Source organism: Rhinopithecus roxellana, chromosome 14 (genome assembly GCF_007565055.1).
Source record: "Rhinopithecus roxellana isolate Shanxi Qingling chromosome 14, ASM756505v1, whole genome shotgun sequence".
Lineage (NCBI taxonomy): Eukaryota > Metazoa > Chordata > Mammalia > Primates > Cercopithecidae > Rhinopithecus > Rhinopithecus roxellana.
Window position 1 is genome coordinate 56,417,824 of NC_044562.1, and position 24,100 is coordinate 56,441,923.

The window sequence follows — 24,100 nt, forward strand, 5'->3', positions numbered from 1 at the left end:
CCAGTCTTCCTTTTGTTCTTTTATTCTCTTAACAAAGTATCTTTTGAAAAGCACAAGTTCTTAATTTTGATGAAGTCCAGGTTATATTTTTTCTTTTATGGATTATTCTTAAGACATTTTTGACTAACGTGAGGTCACAAAGATTTTCTGCTATGTCTCATTCTAGAGATTTGTGATTTAGATTTCATTTAGGTCTGTGATTAATTTTGGATTATTTTATAGATGGAGCAAGCTATGCAGAGTTTTGTTTGTTTTGTTTTGTTCTGCTTTGAATGCAAATACCCAGCGCCACTGGATGAAAAGCCTGTCCTCTCCCCATTTCACCGCCTGTGCACCTTCGTGAAATCCATTTGTCCGTAAACACATCTGGGTCCATAGCTGGGCTCTGCATTTAGCTCCTTTATTTTTCCAACTTTATGCCAATACCACATTTTAGGAATTGTAATTTCTGAACAATAATATTTGAAATCAGGTTGTTTTACTCTTTGTTTTTTCAAAATCAGTTTGGTTACTTTAGGCCTTTCCACTTTTATATGAAGTTTAGAAGTAGCTTGTAAATTCCTTTAGAAGATTCTTCTGAGAGTCTGCTTAGGATTTGGTTGAATCTGCAGATAATTTAAGGAGATGACGGCACTTCCAGCGCAGCTGAAGAACCACAGACCTGTCTTCTCACTCCTCCCTGGCCTGCTGTTCTATTTCGCTTGCATTGTCAGTCCTCACACGTTTTTACTTTTGCTTAAACAGTCAAGTCTCTTATAAAACATTTTACATAACAACACACACTTGCACACACGTCAGTCCCCCCGCTGGCCCCGGGTGCTTTGTGTAGATGAGTGTGACCGTCTGGTGTTCATTTCCATCCATCTCCGGAACTTCTAACATTCACTTTTCAGGGCTGTTGAGAATGAATTCATTCAGCATTTTTGTGCCTGGTTACATCTTTCCTACACCTTTGGTTTTGAAATATATCCTCACCGGGCATAAAGTCCTAAGAGGGTTTCCCTCCTCATTTTAATGGCAGCCGCCCACAGGTGATCTTCCGTTAGCCTTGCCTGAGTTCCCCTGGACAAAATGTGCCGTTTTCTATAGATGCATGTAAGATCTCTGTCTTTCTTACTGATTTTAAGCAATCTGGTTATGAGGTACCTTAGGGTAGCTTTATTTATATATTGTGCTTGTGGGACATTAGGATTCTTGGATCTGTGTGTTTCTAATTTTTTCAAATTTGGGGAATTTTCTGTCATTATTTATTCTATTTTTTTCTTCTTCTCCCTTTCCCATCTTTAGGAACTTAATGACATGTAGAACTGACCACCCGGAGTTGTCCTACAGCCCACAGATGCTTTGTTTTTGCTTTTAAAATGATCTTTCCCGTCTCCTTCAGATGATTTCTTTTTATTTTTCTGTGTTCACTCGTCTTTATGGCAAAGTCTAATCTTGAAGCCACTCAGTGTTGTTTTCATGTTAGACTTGTCATATCATCTCTGGTTGGTGCTTTTTAATAACTTCCATGTCTCTACTTCATTTCCGAACATACGAGAACAAATTCCCTGTCTGTGAGAGCAGCATCTGCATTTGGGGCTGGTTTGGTTGACTCATTTTCCTTTGCCTGCCTGCCACGCTCTGGGGTTCGCCTTACTTGGTGCCGTGTGACATGACATGCATCTTGTCAGTGTTCTTAAGCTTTGTTACCAGACACAGCCACGTCTCTTCTGTTTCGATTGTGAGATCTGTGAGTCTGAGCAGCACTTGGTCTCAGGGTCGCCCTTCTCCAGGGCTGAGGCCGGATGCTCTGAGTCCACGCTCTGTGTGGCCGGGCTGCCCTCCTTCCTGTGAAAGCTGGTGCCCTGCCTGGTGCCAGCCAGGCTGCTGCTCCTGCTGATCCTGGGGGTCCTTTCCCTGACCCCAGGTGGCTTCCCCTCTGCACTTGGTGACCAGCACTGAATATTCTCAGGGCCCCTGGATCTGTGGAGCTCTCCCTGGCTGTCAGAGCTGCCCTCCCTGCCTTCCTCAACTCAGGGTTTCCAGGCTCCCCGAGGACCCCACTGCCTTCCTTCCTCACAGTCTGAAGACTCTAGAGGGGCCTGGGATGAGCAGAGGGCACACCTGCCAGGCGCCCATCTCCTAGGAATGATGGCCTCCCTGCCTGATGACCAGTGTCTGGAAAACAAGTGACCACACCATGTGCATGGCCACTGTGTGTGCTTGCGTCAAGTGGGAGGTAAACCCTGTCCCTGCCACCTCGCCTTGCCCATCGCTGGTGGCTCCATTCCGTGTGTCTACCTGTTTACCTCTGTCTACATCTGGCTGAGCTGAGCCCCATTTACCTCTGTCTACGTCTGGCTGAGCTGACCGCCTCTGCGCCCTCTGGCACACATTCGCAATTCAAGTATTTGAAATCCTTGATTTCTGAACACTTTCTTCTCCAGATTAAAGTCCCCGTAAGTATTCATTTCTCTGTGTTAGGAGAGTTGCAGGCCCCAGGTGCCTCTGCCCAGTGACGATGCATCGGTCCGGCCCCTCATTGCCCCTCAGAACTGGGGAAAACCCCCACAACTGTTCCTGCCAGGACAGGACTTGATGGGAACACAACCTCCTGTGAAACGGCACCCGCACTTCACTAATTGAGAAAGGGAAGGCCCCACTCTGTGTGTGCAGAATCCATGTTTTAAGTCATAATAAACTTATCAATCACTACAGTCCAGATCTTGCACACTGAGGGAGGAGTCTCCACACACACACACACAGAGGCAGAACATGCAGTGTGACAGGCTTTCACACATCACATGCGCACACTCACGCCCACCAGCACCAGCTGCGCGTCCTTCCTTCCCATTTCCAGAAACAATGGGTGCAGTCTGGAACCATCTTCCCAGCCACGGGCCCAGGGGCTCAGGTGGGAGGAAAGAAAGTGCTGCCTGGCTGGGGGCTGGGAAGATGCTGCTGCCCCATCCCCATCCCTGGATTCCGGAGGGAAGGTGTGAGCAGGCAGAGAAGGACACCCCCGGCTTCCGGGAATCCCCACTCCGGTTCTTGAAATGGAAATGAAGAGACGAAGAGACGGGGCGGGGGAGTTGGTGTGCGTCCCACAACCTCGCCTTCTGAGGGGTGGCTTGTTTATCTGGAGAAGTTCACACAAGATGAAAATCATGATGGGGACGTCTCAGGAAGTGCTTTAGGGGCTGGAAGGACTTGGGGTGGAGACCTGGGGGGCATTGGGTGGGGTGGAGGCCACAGGGCAGCGATTTATCCAGGTCCAGGCGCACCAGGGGGACGGTCTTGAGCTGACTCTTCCTCCTTTTATTTTACAATTGTGCAGTCTCATTCCAACCCTAAAATATGAAAGAGGGATGGAGCCCGTGGATTGGGAAATGCAGATGAGTGAGGAAGCAGCAAATTTGCTGGCAGACAGAGACTCGGGCTTCGGTTTCTACACAAGGAACTTAGCTCCTCACAGGCTCAAATCTCTTTTACATCTGGAAAAACACACACTCCGTCATTTCTGTATCCGATCGATCACTAGTGTTAGTGTCTTTGCTATTGATTTTAATTGTTCATCAATTCTCTTTATCACCCTTGGTTTCTGTTAAATTCAAATATGTAACATTTTAAGTCCATGATGATAACTATGTTAATAGATTTCTTTGAACTATCAGAATTGCTAATATAAATTTGTCGACACGGAAATACTCATGGCATACTAATGAATCATTGATAGGTTGCAAAATTGCCATGGACATTTATGTTGTATATACTTAAATATAAGCATCAACCCATGTATAACTATAGTGGTTATTTTATATAGTAGGATTTCAAATGACTTTTACCTTCTTTTTTGTACTTTTTTTGGTTATTTGAATAATAACAATAAAACATTTACTTTTTTATATTCAAGAAAATTAGTTTTACCATAATCTACTAAAATTACAAAAGTCCTGTAAGTGAAATTTCAAGTGTCCCAATCTTAACGTTAATGAGACCTATGGCAAACTACACATCATGCATGGATGGCCGTTGGGTTTTCCGTTTCCAGATTTATTCGATTTTCTTGGGAAAACAAAATGCACATAGAACTCTGGTGCCAGCGAGCTTTTATTCTAAATTCTAAATGGAAAAAGAATCATAACAATGGTATCCAGGCCTGCAATGAAGGATCTGTGGGTCCCAGGCCAGCGCCATGTGTAGACAGAAGTGTACCTAACTGTCCCTTCGGCCCCTGTCCTCCCTCCCTTCCCTCCTCTCCTCTCAGTCTCTCCCCTCCCCTTCCAGTCTTCCTTCTAGGAATTAATGTCACAGAACATTTCAATGTGATAAAATATCACTGTTATTTTCTATAAGAAATTGTCATTCCTGGCCACATGTAAGGTCAATGTTGTGTTATTGTGACATAAAAAACAAAGAGTTTTCCAACATCAAGGGAAGAATTGCAAGTCCCGCTGCCTCAAAGCCAAACACAGGGCAGTCGGTTGAGCCTGAGAGATTTACTAGCTTGGGATTTAGGGTTGGGAGCAAAGTTCTTAAGGACATCCCTCAACATCCCTGGCCATTTGAACTCTGTGTCCACGGCTGGACTCGCCCTGCCACAGGACCCACGTTTCACAGTGACCAAGTGTGAACACCGACCGTCTCTGTCCTTCTTTCAGGTGTTTACCCAACTACTGCGAGCACGAGGGCACCTGCTCCCAGACCTGGACGGCCTTCCACTGTGACTGCGGCAGCACTGGGTACATGGGCGCCACGTGCCATCGCTGTAAGAGGCTTCCCTCCCCGGGGTCCACACCTGTCACCGCCATAAGCAGCTTCCCTCCGCAGGTCCACACAGCAGCTTCAGCACGGGGGAGGGAGGGGAGGCGATGGTGGGGCCCCGTTGCACCTGCCCTCACCCTGCACACCTACCAGAGGGCCCTGCACGGGGAGCCCCTGGGACCAGCTCCCCTCACTTGATGCCGGAGGTCAGACCTGGGAACCCGAGCCTCGCTGCCTGGCCGGGGCGGAGGCGCTGGCACAAGGACCATCCTCTCTTCGCAGTCATCCTCTGTCATGCCCGGTAGCATCACCCACAGAGCAGGTGCCCCCATCTATATGCTTTGGGTCATCCACTTTTCTTAATGGTTATCAGCAACTGTGATTCCAAGCACTCTGAGAAAACCACCAGAAGATAAGAGAGTGGTTCTTAACTGAGCCACAAGCGAACTCACACTGAGCTGACTTCACTGTGGCTCTTCCCAGGAGAGCAAAGAGAGGTGAAGGGGAAGCCAGTCCCCAGTGGCTGGCAGGGAGGCGGCTCCGGGAGATGAGGCGTGGAGGTGGGTCTCGGAGTTGAGGTGGGGAGGCGGCTCTAGGAAGCAAGGCGAGGAGGACGCTTGCAGACGCGAGGTGGGGAGGTGACTTTTGGAGGGGAGACGGGGAGGATACTTGCAGAGGTGAGGCAAGGAGGCTGCGCTCGGAAGTGAGGCGGGGAGTCAGCTCCCAGAGGCGAGGCGGGGAGGCCGCGCTCGGAAGTGAGGCGGGGAGTCAGCTCCCAGAGGCGAGGCGGGGAGTCAGCTCCCAGAGGTGAGGCAGGGAGGCCGCGCTCGGAAATGAGGCGGCAGGAGGGGGACCCAGCCAAACGGAATCCCGTCACCTGTGACAGTATCACCTGTGACAGTAAAGACGCCATGTCCACCTGTGAGCGCGCCTGAGCCCAGCTCTCTACCTGTTTTCCTTGTCACATAATGTAACAGTGAACAGAACTTTCCAACAGACTGGGTAATTTTATTTGACTTTAGGGATTTAAAAGTGCTATAGAAGTAGTTGCAACACTCCTCTTCTTTACAGTTAAGTATATTAGCACACATATTGTGTTAAAAATAGTTTTGTATTTTAATACGTGCTCACATTTTCCCCTGGAGGGTGTATATTTATCATAAGACAGGACTTGGAACCTCCCTCATCTCCTAATTTGAAATGTTGAGAGCTCTGTTACATTTTATTTTGTGTGTGGTGAATGATTGGATGACCCTCAGCTCTCTACGAGCCCTCCTGTGAGGCCTACAAGCACCTCGGCCACGCCTCAGGATTCTACAACATCGACCCAGATGGCAGCGGACCCCTGAAGCCATTCCAGGCATTTTGTAACATGACAGGTGAGTTAAAATGCTTGATGTGGCCGGGCGCGGTGGCTCAAGCCTGTAATCCCAGCACTTTGGGAGGCCAAGATGGGCGGATCACGAGGTCAGGAGATCGAGACCATCCTGGCTAATACGGTGAAACCCCGTCTCTACTAAAAAATACAAAAAACTAGCCGGGCGACGAGGTGGGCGCCTGTAGTCCCAGCTACTCGGGGGGCTGAGGCAGGAGAATGGCGTAAACCCGGGAGGCGGAGCTTGCAGTGAGCTGAGATCCGGCCACTGCACTCCAGCCCGGGAGACAGAGCGAGACTCCGTCTCAAAAAAAAAAAAAAAAAAAAAAAAATGCTTGATGTAAGCGGGACAGCTTGAACTCACAATTGCAGCTCACATAATAGAAATTTACCTGGTTAGAAGGTATATTAGGTAACTAGTTACTCAATAAAAGTGTTAGTTATAAAACTCGAACAGATCGTTCAAAAGCGAAAATCCATAATTATATTATTTCTGTGCAAGTGCTCTTTTTTGTGGAATATTTAACAGGAAAACTTGGCCTATCAAATTCCAAAACAAAACGTTTCCTGACTTATCTGATGGGATGAGTGGATGTGCAGTCGGAAGAATATTTGCACTTTAGCTGAGCCTGAGCAGAGATGCCTTCACGTTTGAGCTCTTGTGAGCCTGAGTACAGCCCAACCCTGGATCCTGAGCACTGTGGGGTCTGTTTCTGTAACGATGGCCATGTCCGTGTGTCCTGTCCCAGCCGGCGACTGTGCCTCCCCTCCCCTCAATGCCTATCTGCGTCCCTTGGTCCAGCTCGGACGCCTCCACCCTGAAGTACCTTCATCACTGCCCTGTGACAGAGCAGGCAACCCGCCTGCTGCACCTGGCAGGGGGACGTTTACCTCTGTAAATTCTCCACTCTGCCAAGTTTTGGGTCAGCATTCAGAACCACAGAAACAACAAAAAGTAAAGCAGGTGCAGGTGTCCACCTGGATTTCAGTGTCTCCCATGCACGAGGCTGAACAACGCCCCCCAGATTCATGCCCACCTGGAATCTGCATGGGACTTTATTTGGGTAGAGGGTCTTTGCAGACTTAATCAGTGAAGATGACGTTGTGCGGAATTAGGGTGGGCCCCAGACACAGTAACCAGTGTCCTTAGGAGGAAAGAGAAGTTTGGAGACCCGGACCCGCCCAGAGGGAACATGGTTGTGTGAAGACCAGCAGAAGCCGGAGTGATGTGGCCGCTAGTCAAACAAAGCTAAGGGTTTCTGGCACCTCAGAAGCCGGAAGAGGCAAGGAAGGGGTGTCACCAGCATCTGCAGAGGGAGCGCGGCCCGGCTGGCATCCTGACTTTGTACCCGTGGCCTGCACAACTGGGGAGATTTCTGTTCCAAGCCCCCTGGTCTGGTACTTTGCTCGGGCTGCCCAAGCAGACTAATATGGCCTGTAGGGAACTTAATTTCCCTTAAAATATTCATTTATGGGTGGATTTCTTATGATGACTCGAATAGGTTAAAAAATCCTACGGAACTTTTTCATTTTCTTCCCCTCAGTACCCCCCATAAAGTCTGACAGCTTTTGCCTGTAGCCCAGCGTCTGCAGGAAGTCGGGCAGGTGCCCTGGAGAGACAGTGAGCCAGGCCAGGGCACAGAGCAGCCTGAGGATGGGGTGGCAGCAACAGGCAGGTGGCCTCTGGTCAGGCTGGCACTGGGACAGGGAGACTTGGTGGGCGACGCCAGAGGCCCCTTCAGCTCCATTTTGTCCGACTCTAGGATGGCAGCCGGCTAGGGATCTGGAAGAAAGCAGTGGGACTGGTCAGCTGCAGAAATGGGAGCCCATTCTCGTGCAGTCCGGGGGCTGGACATCTAGGACCAAGGCGTCAGAGGGTCGGTGCGCGAGGCCCTGAGGGGGCCTCTGTTCAGGCCTCTCCCCGTTCACCGAGGCTCTGAGGGGTCTCTGTTCAGGCCTCTCCCTTGCTCCCAGGGTTTCTCCCAGTGTTTGATGTTTCATGGCTGTTAGGGGCCCCCAGACCCGCATCTCTGCCTGCATCTTTCCACGGTGTTGTTTCGTGTGTGTGTGTGTGTGCAAATCTCCCCTTTCACAAGGACAGTGGGGTTGGATCAGGTTGGCCTTGCTCCACTATGGCCTTGCCTTGTGTAATCTGCAACCACCCTGCTCCTCCTAAGGCCACATTCGAGGTCGTGGAGTTAGAACCTCAGATTTCCACATGTTCACATGTCAGCACATGAATTTTGGGAGCCACACTTAAGCCAGCATGCAAAGCACCCCTGGCTGTGCTGGAATTTGGCTTCTCCAGTGGCCATCCCCTAAAGGAGCACTGTGTCCAGGGTCGTGCAGGCAGAGCCCTGCCCTGTTTGCAACTCATGCCTCTACTCGGCCAAGAACACTTTTACCTCCAAAGCGGGTGGGCGATTTTCTGCCTCGAGGGAACCCTATCACTGAGGACAGAGTGAGCCCCGTGACTACTCCTGCCATCGAGCCACAGGCATGGAACCCATGATCAAAATGTCACCTGGCCCCTCTTGGGGTCACTGGGACCACACCTTTCTGCCAGATGAAACAGTGGGGCTTCATGCAGAGGAGAGGACAGGAAAGGAGGTGTGTCTGGGAGTCCCAGGCGAGGAGGACAGGCCACTTGCTGGCTGGGTCGTGTGGGCAGCACCTCCTTCAGCCACAGCCTTCATGGCCCATGCGTGTTTCTCTGCAGACTCCAGGCTATGGTTCTCCAGGGACCGTTCTGGCTGCCGGCCTCACCCTAGCTGCTCTCCTGGACTCTGAGGCCTCGCCTGTCAGTCACACTGGGACCAGTAGAGGGTCCAGGGCTAGGGCTCCAGCCGCAGGGTGGAGTGGTCTGGAATGCAGTTGGCAGCGGTCTGTGGCTGCGTCTCACTCCCCTGGTCCAGGTTGCACTCGCCAGGACACGCAGGAGGGGCTTCTGCAAGGAGAGGGTAACAGAGGGGCAGGCACAAATTCAAGTCCAATGACGGTGTCACGGGCTCTAATTTGACAAGTCCCGATGACAACATACTGCATAACCTCCAGTCTCGGATGGTGCCAGGCGTCTGGACTGCACACGCAGGGTGGGGCTGGAGCGGCCACCTGCCTCCTCCCTCACAGCATTCGACGTCCAGGGCAGGCTTCATTCTCAACACCAGGGAAGCTGGGCCAGGGCCAAGGTGCAGGAGGGACCAGCCTCATCCTACCCTTCTGGGCCTAAGCCATGGAGCCGACCCTTCTGGGCCAGTGGCCTGCTGAGTGGTGCCCAGTGAGGGAGGAAGGGAACACCCAGAGGATCAGGGCTGCAGAGGTACCAGGGGTGCCCACAGGGCTCTTGTGCAGCAGTGAGAAGCACATTTTAGGAGTAGAGAAGGTGTGGTTTGCATAATTTTAGATCATTACAAAATGTTAATGACCATTTCTTCTACTTCTCTTTTTCTCCTATAACATTCCATCTGGCTAAATACCTGGAAACACACGTTCGTGGCTGGATCCCCTTGGATACTGAGTAACACGAATCGTAACAAGAGGCCACCCCTTCCCAGGACCTAATGTTCTAGAATCCTATTAATCTGATTCTTGGACTCTGACGTCTCAGGACCAGTGGGCGCCTGGGGTCTGTGTGTGCTGCTGGTGACACTCCTTCTCCTCTCTCTCTCCTGCTCTCGCCCTGGAGATGTTCCATGGACAGTGCTGCAGCACAACGGCTCGGCCTTAACCAGGGTCAAGGGCGCGAGCCTGGAGAACCCGCACCAGGCAGTGTTCCAGTACACGGCCAGTGCAGAGCAGCTACTGGCCAGCGTAGACCGCGCCAGGCACTGCCAACAGGAGCTGGAGCTCCACTGTCGGAGGTCTCGGCTGCAGGACCCTCGAGGTAGGCGGCCCCTCCCAGCCCTGCCTGACCTGAGCCTGTGAGGTGTGGGTGTTGCAGCCTAGGGTTTCAGGAACAGCTTGATCCAGGGGCAACTCGCAGAACACCATGGCGGGCACAGACGTTCCTGATGGATGCTGTGTCTTCTCCCTTTAGAATATTTTACGGTGGTAGTGACTTTCCTTGGCCCCCATCCGCTCCTCATGCCCCTGTTTTCTCCCTTTAGAATGTTTTACTGAGGTGCTGACTTTCTTCAGCCCCCATCCACTCCTCATGCCCCAGGTCTTCACCGTCCTGAGACCCTGCTGGTCCCCTGCTTCTAGTCCCCCCAGGTTTTCCAAACAATCCTGTATTTCCTCTGTAAGGGCAGACGTGGCTCTCTGTGGGCTCTGCTTTCGCAGGGCACTGCCCTATGTAGGAAGCTCTAGAGTCTTGCTCGGCAGACAGACCCCTCCACCTAGTGTCCGGGGACCCCGGGCTGACCCCACTGAGCCTTAGCCCCGCTGCACGTCTTGCTTTTCCTCAGCCTGGAGTGTGGGGGTGTCAGGCTGTAATTGATTTATAACCATGATCACTCACCCTTGGATTTGCAAATCAATCCTTTCATAAATTAGAGTAACTGGAGCAGAGTTAAGTTGGCCTCAAATTAAAGCCATTACCGCTCCATGTCATTTTCACTCAGCGCCTTTTCTGGCAAAAGATGGAGTTACAGGATTGAGGGCAGCGCCCCACAGGGCGCCTAGCCCTTGGCAGAAGCATGGCCTGTGAACATCACACGCGTGTGTGTTGTGTGCAGTGAGATTGGAGGCGGCTGCCCACTCAGCCCCGTCCTGTCGGGCTGGCTGCTGGCCTCATGCACACCAAGGGACTGGGTCTCCCGAGCCTGGGGCAGCTTGCTGTGGATGTGGCCCTTCTGCCACCCTCCCCAAATGCCAGCCCTCCTCCCGGACCCCCTACACTCGGGGGCTCAGGCCACCCTGGGATTCATGTCGGGAATATCAGAGGCCAGGTCCCACGTCGGCCACAGTGAGCTGCGGGATTGAGGGCTGTGCTGGGTCCCTCTGAGCCGGGGAGGGGTGCAGGGAGGGGTGCGGGGACAGGTGCCAGGATGGGTGCAGGGAGGGGGCCCAGCCTTTCTCTCAGGGTTGCAACTTGGGGTGAGCACAGGAGAGGTCAGCACTCGGGTTTCAGTGTTCATGATTCCGCACAAACTGCCCTTGCGCTGCACGTACCATGTGGGGCATCCACCCCGAAGCCTGTGCTGGGACCACAGGGGACTCTGGGGCAGGTCCTGTGTCCTGGGACAGCCTTGGCCTGGCTGGGTAGGGTGTGCCATCACGTCCTCGGGGGCTGCCTGGTACACTCGAGGATCCTCTGGGCTGAATATGTGGCCCGAGACTGGACCCCCGACCTTGCAGATGTGGAGCCTGGAGACAGAGTGGTCCCACAGTCCCATAGGCTCCTCCATGGTGTCCCCACACAGATGGCTCAGCTCCCAGCTCCCTGGTGTGGCTGAGCTCAATGGAAATCGCACAGGTGACCATGGAGGCTGGTGCGCCCCATTGCCACAGTGTACCTGGCTGAGTGCAGGAGGACAGGCAGGTGTTTGGGAAGCCAGAGCGGGGAGCCTTCCTGCCAGAGGAAGGTCTGGAGGTCTGGGGGTGCTCTTTTTTTTTTCTTTTTATTCTTTTTTTTTTTTTTTTTTTGAGACGGAGTCTCGCTCTGTGGCCCAGGCTGGAATGCAGTGGCCGGATCTCAGCTCACTGCAAGCTCCGCCTCCCGAGTTCACGCCATTCTCCTGCCTCAGCCTCCCGAGTAGCTGGGACTACAGGCACCCACCACCACGCCCCACTAATTTTTTGTATTTTTAGTAGAGACGGGATTTCACCGTGTTAGCCAAGATGGTCTCGATCTCCTGACTTCGTGATCCACCTGCCTCGGCCTCCCAAAGTGCTGGGATTATAGGCCTGAGCCACCGCACCCGGCCTCTGGGATTATTCTTAAGGGCAATGGCACAGAAGCAGGTTCTGGGTGGTGATGGGGGGGCCCCAGGGGAGCCCCAGAAGAGGAGGAACTGTGGGGGAGGTCTGGGATGGGGAGTCTGGCAAAGCCACTGGAGGAGAGAGCAGAGAGGAGGATGGAGAGCAGGGACGTGACATGGTCTGGGCGGGGTCCTTGAATAGACAGATACGGACCTGGGGCTTTATGTGACGGCGGCCAGTGCCTGGTGCCCCTGGGTTTGGATGGATGCAGCCCAGGCCCGGCCTCGCGTGGTTGAGGGAATTGTCGCCAAGGCTGCCCTGGGGGGGCTCAGTGCAGCCAGAGGACCAGAAAAGCATCCAAGGGAGGTCCCTGGGGTCCAGCATCCAGGGTGCCCACAGGCTGTTCCCTGTGGAGACAGGGTGGGAAGAAAGGGGACTTGGGAAGTGAGGTCCAGGTGGGGCTGCAGGTCGGGGTGTGCAGGTCACGAGGCGAAGGGGGCAGTGGGGGCTCCAGCAGTTCCCCGTGGTGGGTCTGGGAGGAGTGCGAAGAATACAGAAATGCACATTCACAGGCTGGGGCCAGCCCTGCAGGGAGGGCCTTGGGTGTGAGACTCAGGCCCTGAGGTTGGGCGGGAGATCCCGACAGGGACTGGGTTGGGAGCCGGTGGGGTGCGTTTCCTGGTTCAGTAGAACGGTTCCTATTTCTCTTCTTATTTTCTTTTCTGCTCTCTTGTTTTATTAATTATTTTTTCAACCTTCCTCAAATCTCTGGAATGCTTAAAAACTCACAAATGCAACTGAAGGCCCTTGATATCACTATAGCCATTTTATAATTCCAGTGTTATTAGATGAGTAATTTAGATGGTAAAAATACAGTTGTAAGTTGGAATACAATAATGTCCTCCCTCTAATTTTTGAAAGCATAATGGCAAAGTAATTAAAGTTTTAAAGTGTTATTATCAAAAATATCTATTAAACATTTTAAACGCCTCCTGCCTCCCAGCGTTGAGCTTTCATCTTCATGGGTGGTGCTCACAGCACTCATCCCAGCACCTCTGGGAGCCGCTGGCCAGGGAGGCGACTGTTTGTGAGCCAAGGACTGCTCCGCTGGGTGGAGTCAGAAGGCACCCGGGGACTGGCACGTGCTCTGGGTCCTCGTGGGACCCTTGGTTTCACTCGCAGGAAATGGCCAGCGCCTCGGAAACCGCTGCCTCCTGCCTGGCTCTCTGAGGTGGGGTCCCTCTTCCTGGGTCGGCGTATGCTGGACTCCACCTCTCCCTTCTCGGCCGTCTTCTCCTGAGTGCTGCGGGCGTTCCTTGCCCAGGTCTCTCTCATTCTGCAGCATTCCGGAGAAGTCCAGCTCCGACGTGGGATCTCGGGCAGGATGCAGAGGCTCCTGTTTATCCCTGACAGGGCACTGGGGTCGCTGGTGTTCGTGTCAGGCGGGTGGAGGGTTTGCCCCTCCCTTCTGCGGCTCTGCAGGGGAACAGGTGCCTTCTTAGAACAGGAAGTGCAATTCAGCCCCAAACAACCCCCCGGCCACAGCAGGGTGCACCCCACCTGGGAGTCACAGGATGCTGGGGTCAGACCTGCAGCCAGGGCTGCTCAGTAATAACCCATGGGGCCGACTGAGGGCTCAGAGGAACGTGCTGCCTTCGTTCTGTTTCTAATGCAACAGGCCTTTCGGGATCTCACACAGAGGTTAACTTTAGCTTCCAAATCACTTTTCGATTGTTTGTTCATTTTTTTATTTTGATGGCAACTCATTTCTTTTTTTTTTTTTTTTTTTTCTTTTTTTTTTGAGACGGAGTCTCGCTCTGTCACCCGGGCTGGAGTGCTGTGCCTGGATCTCAGCTCACTGCAAGCTCCGCCTCCCGGGTTCACACCATTCTCCTGCCTCAGCCTCACGGGTAGCTGGGACTACAGGCGCTGCCACCTCGCCCGGCTAGTTTTTTTTTTTGTAGTTTTTAGTAGAGACGGGGTTTCACCGTGTTAGCCAGGATGGTCTCGATCTCCTGACCTCGTGATCCGCCCGTCTCGGCCTCCCAAAGTGCTGGGATTACAGGCTTGAGCCACCGCGCCCAGCTGGCAACTCACTTCTTAATGCAGTTCCTGACGAAGTTTCACAACTTTGCTGTTCCAAATTATGTACTACCGTGATGAAAGGAGTTAGGTATTACTTTCTAATAAAATACATGGTCCAGTGATGGGTTAAGAAATACAATGTAATCAGATAGATCAGTTATAATTCTTAAAGAAGCAATATTCTGTTACGATGTTAAGAATAAAACCATTTTAAGGCAGAGTTTCTCTTTGCTCTGTGGGTTTCTTAATGAGCTGGGAGATGAGGGGTCCCTGGGGGTGGTGGGCAGTGGGGCCAGCCAGGTGTCACCTTTCTCCAATTTGTGTTTCAGATGGAACGGCGCTGAGCTGGTGGGCTGGAAGAGCCAACGAGACCCACACTTACTGGGGAGGATCTTTTCCCGGCGCCCACCAGTGTGCCTGTGGGTTAGAGAGGGACTGCCTGGATCCTCAGTACAGCTGTAACTGTGATGCCGACCGGGACGAATGGTGAATTGCATGTGATTTCCTCCGTAAGATGTGCTTTTGTTATTGCTTGCAGCGTAGGACAGATGTAGGTTCCATTGCGTCCTCACAAGTCAAAGGCGTGTACGCTGGTGAACTATGATACAAGTGACCAGAAGCCTAAAAATTACAGTCAATGAATTACTGGTTTCCTTTCTTTCTTATCTTGGTTTGTTGTTTATCATTTTTAACCTTTTCATTATGAACAAGGTCAAATCTATGCAAAAGTAGAGATGACAGTACTAATGAACCCCCACGTGCCCATCGCCCAACCTCAACAGCCATTGCCCATGGCCAGCTTTTGGCCATAGATATGCCCACCTCGTCATCCCGTCCCAGTGATTATGGAGAAAACCCACATATCACATCATTTCTTCTGTCAACACTTCGTTGTTTTGTTGTGAAAAATTTATCACAAATCATGCACATTTTATTTCTTTAATAAGATAACCTCATTAAAGGATTAAAAGGTTTAAATTCAACCTAATTTAGTCCATTTAAGTAATCTCATGTGGATAGGACATATTTTCTAAATGAATTTCCAAAGTGTGGCCTCTAACACTCTCAACTACCAACGGGTCCACGATCACCCAGGTGTTGGGGGTGACATGTCCTCAGGTCCACGATCACCTGGGTGTTGGGGGTGACACATCCTTGGTGTCACCTCTGAAAGGCGTAGTGTGTGCTTTCACAGCAAAGGCTCTGAGAAGTCCCGCGTAAATACTGCTGGACCCATGGGAACCGTCCCACGTGATCTGATGAAGCCGCTGGTCCGACTTATGGATGTTTACATGAAAAACATCTCTCAGTGTGGCCCACACTCTGGAAATGCAGAGCATCAAGGGCTTAAAACTGATCTTCAAAATGGCTAAACAAGGGAATTGCCTCACGTGTGTAGACAATAGGTGAGATTAGAAAGCTTATTATATTTGAGGATAATACTGGAATCCCTGCTGATTTTATGTTTTTACTTACAAGACAATATTTATAAAATGAGAATGTTTTCAAATCTCTAGATTCATATTTTAATGTTTATCACCAATAAAAAATATTTCATATAGCTCAAATGCTTCAGATACTATATTTTTATTGCACTTTTAATATGGGCCGTGAACACCAAAATCACTTAAAAAAACACACAATTCGGTCAATATGATTTATTTGGCTACAGAATGTCTACAAGCTTAGGAATCAGTTCATTCAGAAATGATCTCACAGTTGTAACCGCAGGGTTTTCATTTGCTTACCTGGCATGAACAAAAGCTGGAATACATCAGTTTAAGAATATTCTGAAAGAATTTGAAAGATCTGCAGAAATGCACGTGTCAGAGACGGCGGCAGTGAAGGCCCCAGGCAGAGGTTAGCAAACTCTGGCCTGTGAACCAAGTCCTGCCCACAGCCTGATCTTCCAAAGTTCTCCTGGCACTCAGCCACATTCTTCCTTCACGTTTTACCATGGCTGCTCTCAGTCCCATGGCTGGGTTGAGTCATTGAGACAGGGACCCTGTGGTCTGAAAGCCTGAAATTCTTACCATCCGGCCCTTTACAGAAAACGGTGCTGATCTGCCGTGGAGAACGCCGTGCTGGAGCCAAGTCCCTGAGACTGGGAAGGGATGGGAGACCCAGACTGGAACACATGCTGGAATCAGGCGACTTCCCAAGGACCCACCTCCTGACCGTGGTCCCCAGGACGGGCAGAGGGCACCAGTCAGGGTGGCCCTGGGCTGCTGGGAAGGCCAGGCTGGTGGGCAGGGATGCAGCTGCAGGGCTAAATGCCACAGGAGCAATTTAGATTCTGGAATCCTGTAGCCTAGGAGCCAGGTGGACGCACCCTCTCCCCGGGGGCCAGCCAGGGTGGTGGCCAGGCCAGGGCCAGAGGAGTCCAGGATGGTTGGTGGACCCAGAGGAGGTGAGGAAAAAGGACGGCCCATGACCGTCCTGCTGGACTTGGAGGCAGAAAGGGTCAGCCCGGGGACCTGGAGGTTGCAGTGGAGGGCCCTGAGCCCTCGTCCAGTCTTGGACCCAGGATCCAGTGACACAGGAAGGCCCTTGTGATGCCCAGTAAGCGTGAGCCACCCCCACCCCAACCAGGGAAGCCGAGAGCCGCAGCCAGTGCCCTACACTTGCTGGGTCTTATAGGGCCCGTATGATGCCGAGACTGGGATTGGAAACACCACGGGGCCCGCTGAGGGTGGGCGTCTGCAGCCAGGCCGTGAGTGGAACTTGATCCTCTCTGTTCCTTTCAGTATTTTATCTTGTCCCTGAGAATCACTGGAATGAGCGTGCACCTGCCAGAAGAGCCTCCCAAGGCCCCTTGACCTGGGCAGTAGAAACCTCACGGTGAGAAGACCCATATGGAAGCTCCTGAAACAGCCCCTCCCCACCCCAGAAACTAAACGCAGCATCTCCCAGGAGCGGTGAGGAGACCCCTGCCGCCCTTGCAGACCTGAAGAATGGCAGGCGGTGGTCTCAATCATTTCCCCCTGAAATCACTGATAGGGCGCCTGAAAAATCAAAACCGACGATAGTGGAAGATGGAGGATCCTGAGGATTAAATTAAGAGGCCTCATCAGAGCGGCGTGATGGGTGCGGTGCCTTTACTAAAACTGGCTCTTGATTCAGCAAAACATTATTCTCAACATCAGTAGGGAAGGGCCCTTGAAATCCCTTTGCGTCTCGCCCCGGCCGTGCTGACCCGCTCCGTCTGTGAGGCCACCTCAGAGCACTGTCCCGGCAGCTCAGGGAAGAGGCCACGCTAGCCCGACGAGAACGCCAGTGGGAAGGACTCTGGAGGCAGCCACAGGGCGTCAATTACCTGGGCACTTGCCCCTGCCCATCGCAGGCTGGGCTTTTGTGGGCCCTCAACATGTGGATTTGGGTGAGCACAACAGCGACCCATTGCTCAAGGAGCTGGGGACTCAGGATGGACGCAAAAGTGGCCCAAGGGCCTGGACAAGTCCTGGTGCAGGAGAGGCAGAGCCCTGTCGGCCACAGCCATGTCCACCCCAGAGATGCTCCCCAGGGCTCACGCCCGGCCCGAGGGAGGCTTGCTGGGGCCGCCGGTGGAGGAGGAGCCTGGAGTCAACCTTGCATGGTGCAGAGGAAGGAGCAGGTGCTGCGGGTCCGGGGGCACCTCCTGAGTGGGGCGAAGGAACGTGCGCCCCACTGCGCCCCCCAAGGGCAGGGCAGTGCGCACAGCCCGACCCCAGTCCTGAAGCAGGTGTGAAAGGGCACGTTTCCCTAGACACCACACATGTCCCTTTGGCGAGGATGAGCAGGAACAGCCGGCAGGTGGGCAGCTGCTGGTCAGTGCCCAGGAAGGTGCGAGTCTGGAAGTAACAGTAACCTGTAGGGGAGGCCTTCAGGGCCTGCAGGGCATGCGGGGCCTGCGGGGCCTGCGGTCTCCTCATGGAGCCGAGGCTGAGGCTGCGAGACCAGGAGCCCCATCTGCAGAGGACAGGCCAGCCTCGGTCCTCGGACACCTGGGGCTGCACTGCCCATGTTCCCTGGACATAGAGGTCAGGGCGAAGTGAACGCTTTGGCAGCGTGGACCCCACCCACCCAGAGAGGCAGGATTCGGCCTCTGGGGCCCTGATCTGTGTCCTGTTATGACTGACCTCAGGAGCTCTGCCTGCAGGTGGCTTCTGGCCATGGAGGCTGCGGCCTGCGTGGGATGGGCAGGGGCCGCCCGTCAGCCCACAGTCCTCCGTGCACGGGAGCTGCTGCCCATGCAGCCTTGGGACCGACGGTCACTGGGAAGCTGCCCTCGTGCAGTGTCCCATGGTGCATGCTCCCTGGGACCCTGCTGGGTGTCGGGATCGGTAGCAAAGGAGGGAGCTGGTGAATCTGCTGAAGACCCCAGGGCTGACACGGGAGCCATGGGTTAGCCAGTAAGGATCGCTCGGCTGTGACACTGAAGTCAGCCGCGGGGCAGAGTAGATGCAAACTGGACACAAGTGCGCCCGGGCAGCGTGAAGGACGGACTGTGGCAGACACGGCCAGGGATGCCCAGAGGGCCCGTACATGCCAGGGGCAGCCTCAACCCAGCAACCCACAGCGTGCGAGGGAAGGACTGGCGTGCACGGGGATTCTCCACTGTTGCGCAATGTGTCTGCTAGTCTGACATTGGTCAAAACAAAAGATCAAAAACTTGTAAAATGACTCAGAGGTGTGTGGTGTGTGTGGAGGCGTCGGTGTGAAGAAACAATCAAATGACCAAGTAGCGTCCAGAGACAGGTGCACAGTCCTGTGGGTAGCACCAGGGAGTGTGGAAAGTTTGGTCTTTTTAATAAATGGAGCCAGGTCAACTACGTATCCACGTGCAAGGAGTAAACTTTTATATTTACTTCACAGCACATACAGATCAACTCCAGTTGGATTTCAGATCAAATATGAAAGGCAAAAGAATAACAATTCTAGAAGAAAGCACTGGAGAGCATCCCCGATCTGGATCTCCAAGGGTTCTAATTCCATCTTGTAATTCCAAGCGTGTTCGGTCTCCTCTGCCTCCCACCTGCCTCTCAACCTCCATCTCTCTCTCACTCTATTTCAGTATAGACACACATAAGTATCTGGGTCCTGAATCATTGCAGAGTCCATTGCAGACATGATGTTCCTTTAACCTCAGATATTTCGTCCTGTATTTCTCAAAAGCAAAGCTGTTTTCTTACATAACCAGAGTCCAAAATTCAAAATCAGGAAATTCATATTGATCCAGTGCTATTTTATAACCCATAATTTGTATTTACATTTCTCCAATTATTCCCATAATGCCCCATTACTGTTGATATTAATTTGACAATTTGGTTCGAGTGACGTCTGCTGGATTCCCCACTATGAATGATCATTTTTACATTTGTGATCAATAGTGTTTTGTGCAGGGATGTAGGAAACCACGTTCTTACTCTCTTATGCCTCAGATTTCAGCCCACTTATTTTAGCATCCATTAATTAATCTTGCGTGAATCAATTATTATTGATGGTTGTTCAGATGGTGGTGGTGTTGTTGTTTTTGTTGTTGTTGTTGCTGTTGTTTGTTTTGTTTCAGTAACACTGTTCCTCGTATGCACGTTTCTCAGTCGACATTCCGACTGTCGGGGTCTCTCTCCCTCTTCATAACGTGTCCTCTCTCCTGTCCTGATGTCATCTGGGGCTGCAGCTGTCCCAGGCGAGGCAGGTTTCAGCCGTGTCCTCCTGCTAGGCCCCATCCTCCTCTGAGCACTTTCTTACATTTTACCCCAACGGGTTCCAGGCGCATCCTGCTCTAAGCTCATCCTTCCTGGAGAAGATTCTTTTCACACTCCTTTGGTGCATTTTCTGTTAAATTTAGCACTAAACAATTGTGTCTCCCGTTCTGCTGTTGTAAACTGAGTTATCATTTTATCTTCTAACTGGTTATTATTTAGTTTAAGTCCCAGCTATTTATCTTTGTTTTTATTACATTTGCTTTTGGGTTCTTGGTCATGAAATCTTTGCCTAAGCCAATATCTAGAATGTTTTTTCTAATGTTATCTTCTAGAATTTTTATAGTTTCAGGTCTTACATTTAAGTCCTTGATTATTTGTGTATGTGAAAGCATGGTCTCGTCATATCCTGTTCCACTGAACTCTTTCTTCTTGCCCATTTGGTGAGACACTGTCTTTAGGACTGAGGCACTTAGAGGGTATACATGTCAATGTCACGCATGTAGATACCATGTACGCCTCAATAAAGACACTGATCACATGCACGTGTGTATTTACGGAATCACATCAAGAAAGTGTCTGTTCATAATTATCATCCAGAACATTTTATGAGAAATGGATGTTAACATTCATCAAAGATTTTTTCGGCATTTATGCAAGTAATCAAATGATTTTTCTCCTTAGATATCTTAATTCGATAAAACATATTAATGATTTCCTAATATTGAGACTGGAATAGATCACTGGCCGTGTTGTGTCTGTCTTTGTGTGGAATTACATTCTTCACACACCGATAATACAGTTAGAAGGTTTGTGTCAACGTTCGCAGGTGGCCAGTCTGTGCATTCCTTTTTCTTCCTGTCTTTATCAGATTTAGATGTCAAAGTCACACTTGCTTCACAGAATTGGGATGTTTTCCTTCACTTCAGTGCTCTGGAAGAATTTTTCTTTTTTTGGAACATTGGGACTGTTAGATTTTTGAAGTTTTATTGGCTTTCTCTGTGAATCCACCTTGACCAGGAACTTCTGTGGCACATTTTCTTGACACATTTCTGTTTTGTTTCTACAGAATTGAATACGCTAAACTACATAAACCCATTGGAATCAATTTCATTAAACTTAATTTTCCTGGTAAATTATCTTTTCACTAGTAACAAGATCAATTCAGGGCCAGGCGCAGTGGCTTACGCCCGTAATTCCAGCACACTGGGAGATCAAGGCGGGTAGATCACCTGAGGTCAAGAGTTTGAGACCAGCCTGGCCAACATGGTGAAAACCACCTCTAATAAAAACAAAATATATACAAAAATTAGCCAGGCATGGTAGTGTGCACCTGTAATCCCAGCTACTCACGAGACTGAGGCAGGAGAATCGCTTGAACCTGGGAGGCAAGGTTGCAGTGAGCCAAGATCATGCCACTGTACTCCAGCCTGGGCGACAAGAGTGAAACTCCATTTCAAAATAAATAAAGAAATTAATTAATTTTAAAAATTAAAGAATATAAATTCATTCCTATAGAGGTAAATTCATTCCTATAGAAGTCTGAAAAGTAGTTTATTTTTTATGGTTTTCCCTTTTAATAATTTTCCCTTTTTAAACAATTTTACTATTTTGTATATGTATGCTTTCTGCCTTTTTTCTTGATTAAACTATCTGGGGCTGTCCAGATACACGATATATTTGTCTTTATAGTATGTTATTCTTTTAAAAGTATTTTGATTTACTATATAGATGTATTATTTTTCTATTCACCTTATTAATTTTTACATTTAAAAATTTTTCTTTATTCTTTTTTTATTCTCTTTGTTGCTTATACCAGTCTTTATGGTGCCAAGTAAATATACTTGTGTTCATTCTTTTTTTTTTTTTTTTTTTTGAGATGGAGTCTCACTCTGTCACCCGGTCTGGAGTGCAGTGGCCGGATCTCAGCTCACTGCAAGCTCCGCCTCCCGGGTTCACTCCATTCTCCTGCCTCAGCCTCCCGAGTAGCTGGGACTACAGGCGCCGCCACCTCGCCCGGCTAGCTTTTTGTAATTTTTAGTAGAGACGGGGTTTCACCGTGTTAGCCAGGATGGTCTTGATCTCCTGACCTTGTGATCCGCCCGCCTCGGCCTCCCAAAGTGCTGGGATTACAGGCCTGAGCCACCGCGCCCGGCCACTTGTGTTCATTCTTTACTTCTGGTTGGGTTTTCTTCTGTTCACCAATTTCAGTGCATTAAATAATCTGAAATGCATTGCTTTATTTACCAGTATTTTAGTACTTCTGTCATTTTTATGTGTATTTCCCTTTTTATGGCAATTTTTAAAAAATAGCCTCGAAATTTTCAAGTTAAAGGACCTTCTTTAAAAGGGTCACTAACATTTTCAGTTTTATCAAGTTTTTTGTTGTTGTTGTTACATGAGTAAGTTCTTTAGTGGTGATTGGTGAGATTTTGGTGTATCCATCACCCAAGCAGTAAAGATTTGTAGTCTTTTTTTTTTTTTTGAGACGGAGTCTCACTCTGTCACCAGGCTGGAGTGCAGTGGTGCGATCTCGGCTCACTGAAACCTCTGTCTCCCGGGTTCAAGCGATTCTCCTGCCTCAGCCTCCCAAGTAGCTGGAACTACGGGTGCACGCCACCACACCCTGCTAATTTTTTTTTTGTACTTTTAGTGGAGATGGGGTTTCACCATGTTGGCCAGGGTGGTCACAATCTCTTGACCTCATGATCCACCTGCCTTGGCCTCCGAAAGTGCTGAGATTACAGGCGTGAGCCACCGTGCCCAGCCCAATTTGTAGTCTGTTATCCCTCACCCCCTTCCCACCCTTTCCCCCAAGTCCCCAAAGTCCATTGTATCATTCTTATGCTTTTGCATCCTCATAGCTTAGCTGCCACTTATGCGTGAAAACATACGATGTTTGGTTTTCTGCTCCTGAGTTACTTCACTTAGCAAAATAGTCTCCAGTCCCATGCAGGTTGCCATGAATGCCATTAATCCATTCCTTCTCGTGGCTGAGTGTATTCCATCGTGTATGTACATACGCCACAGTTCCTTTATCCACTCCTTCTCGTGGCTGAGTGTATTCCACCGTGTATGTACATACGCCACAGTTCCTTTATCCACTCCTTCTCGTGGCTGAGTGTATTCCATCGTGTATGTACATACGCCACAGTTCCTTTATCCATTCCTTATGGCTGAGTGTATTCCACCGTGTATGTACATACGCCACAGTTCCTTTATCCACTTGTTTATTGATGGGCACCTGGGTTGCTTCCACATTTTTGCAGTTGTGAATTGTGCTGCTGTAAACATAGGTGTGCAAGTAGCTTTTTTGAATAATGACTTATTTTCCTTTGCGTAGATACCAGTAGTGGGATTGCTGGGTCAAATGGCAGTTCTACTTTTAGTTCTTTACGGAATCTCCACACTGTTTTCCATAGAGAGTGTACTAGTTTACATTCCCTTCAGCAGTGTAGAAGTGTTCTCTTTTCGCCACATCCATGCCAACATCTGTTATTTTTTGATGTTTTGATTATGACCACTCTCGAGGGAGTAAGGTGGTACCACACTGTGGTTTTGATGTGCATTTCCCTGGTCATTAGTGATGTGGAGCATTTTTTCATATGTTTGTTTGCCATTTGTGTATCTTCTTTTGAGAATTGTCTATTCGTGTCCTTAGCCCACTTTTTGATGGGATTGTTCATATTTTTTTCTTGCTAATTTGTTTGAGTCCATTATAGATTCTGGATATTAATCTTTTGTCAGATGTATAGATTGTGGAGATTTTCTCCCACTCTGTGGGTTGTCTGTTTACTCTGCTGACTGTTCCTTTTGCCGTGCAGACACTCTTTAGTTTAATTAAGTCCCAGAAATTTATCTTCATTTTTATTGCATTTGCTTTTTGGTTCTTGGTCATGAAATCTTTGCCTAAGCCAATGTCTAGAACGGTTTTTCCGATGTTGTCTTCTAGAATTTTTATAGTTTTAGGTCTTAGATTTAAGTCCTTGATCCATCTTGAGTTGATTTTTATATAAGGTGAGAAATGAGGATCCAGTTTCATTTTCTGCATGTGGCTAGCCAGTTATCCCAGCACTGTTTGTTGAATAGCGTGTCATTTCCCCACTTTATGTTTTTGTTTGATTTGTCAAAAATCAGTTGGTTATAAGTATTTGGGTTGATTCTTAGTTCTCTATTCTGTTCCATTGGTCTGTGTGCCTATTTTTATACCAGTACCGTGCTTCTTTGGTGAATATAACATTATAGCATAGTTTGAAATCAGGTAATGTGATGCCTCCAGATTTGTTCTTTTGCTTAGTATTGCTTTGGCTTTGCATGCTCCTTTTTGGTTCCATATGAATTTTAGGAC

At 50.0% G+C, this 24,100-nt stretch overlaps 1 protein-coding gene across 3 annotated transcripts in view; it reads left to right on the plus strand.

Annotated features, from left to right (window-relative positions):
• Positions 1–24,100, plus strand: part of LOC104673096 (contactin-associated protein-like 4) — a 208,440-nt gene that overhangs the window by 134,839 nt on the left and 49,501 nt on the right. For all 3 annotated transcript variants that reach the window (XM_030915962.1, XM_030915963.1, XM_030915964.1), the window contains 4 exons: positions 4,644–4,750; positions 6,006–6,125; positions 9,807–10,004; positions 14,398–14,554. In XM_030915962.1, coding sequence (XP_030771822.1) covers positions 4,644–4,750; positions 6,006–6,125; positions 9,807–10,004; positions 14,398–14,554 — 582 coding nt within the window. The remainder of the gene's footprint in view (positions 1–4,643; positions 4,751–6,005; positions 6,126–9,806; positions 10,005–14,397; positions 14,555–24,100) is intronic.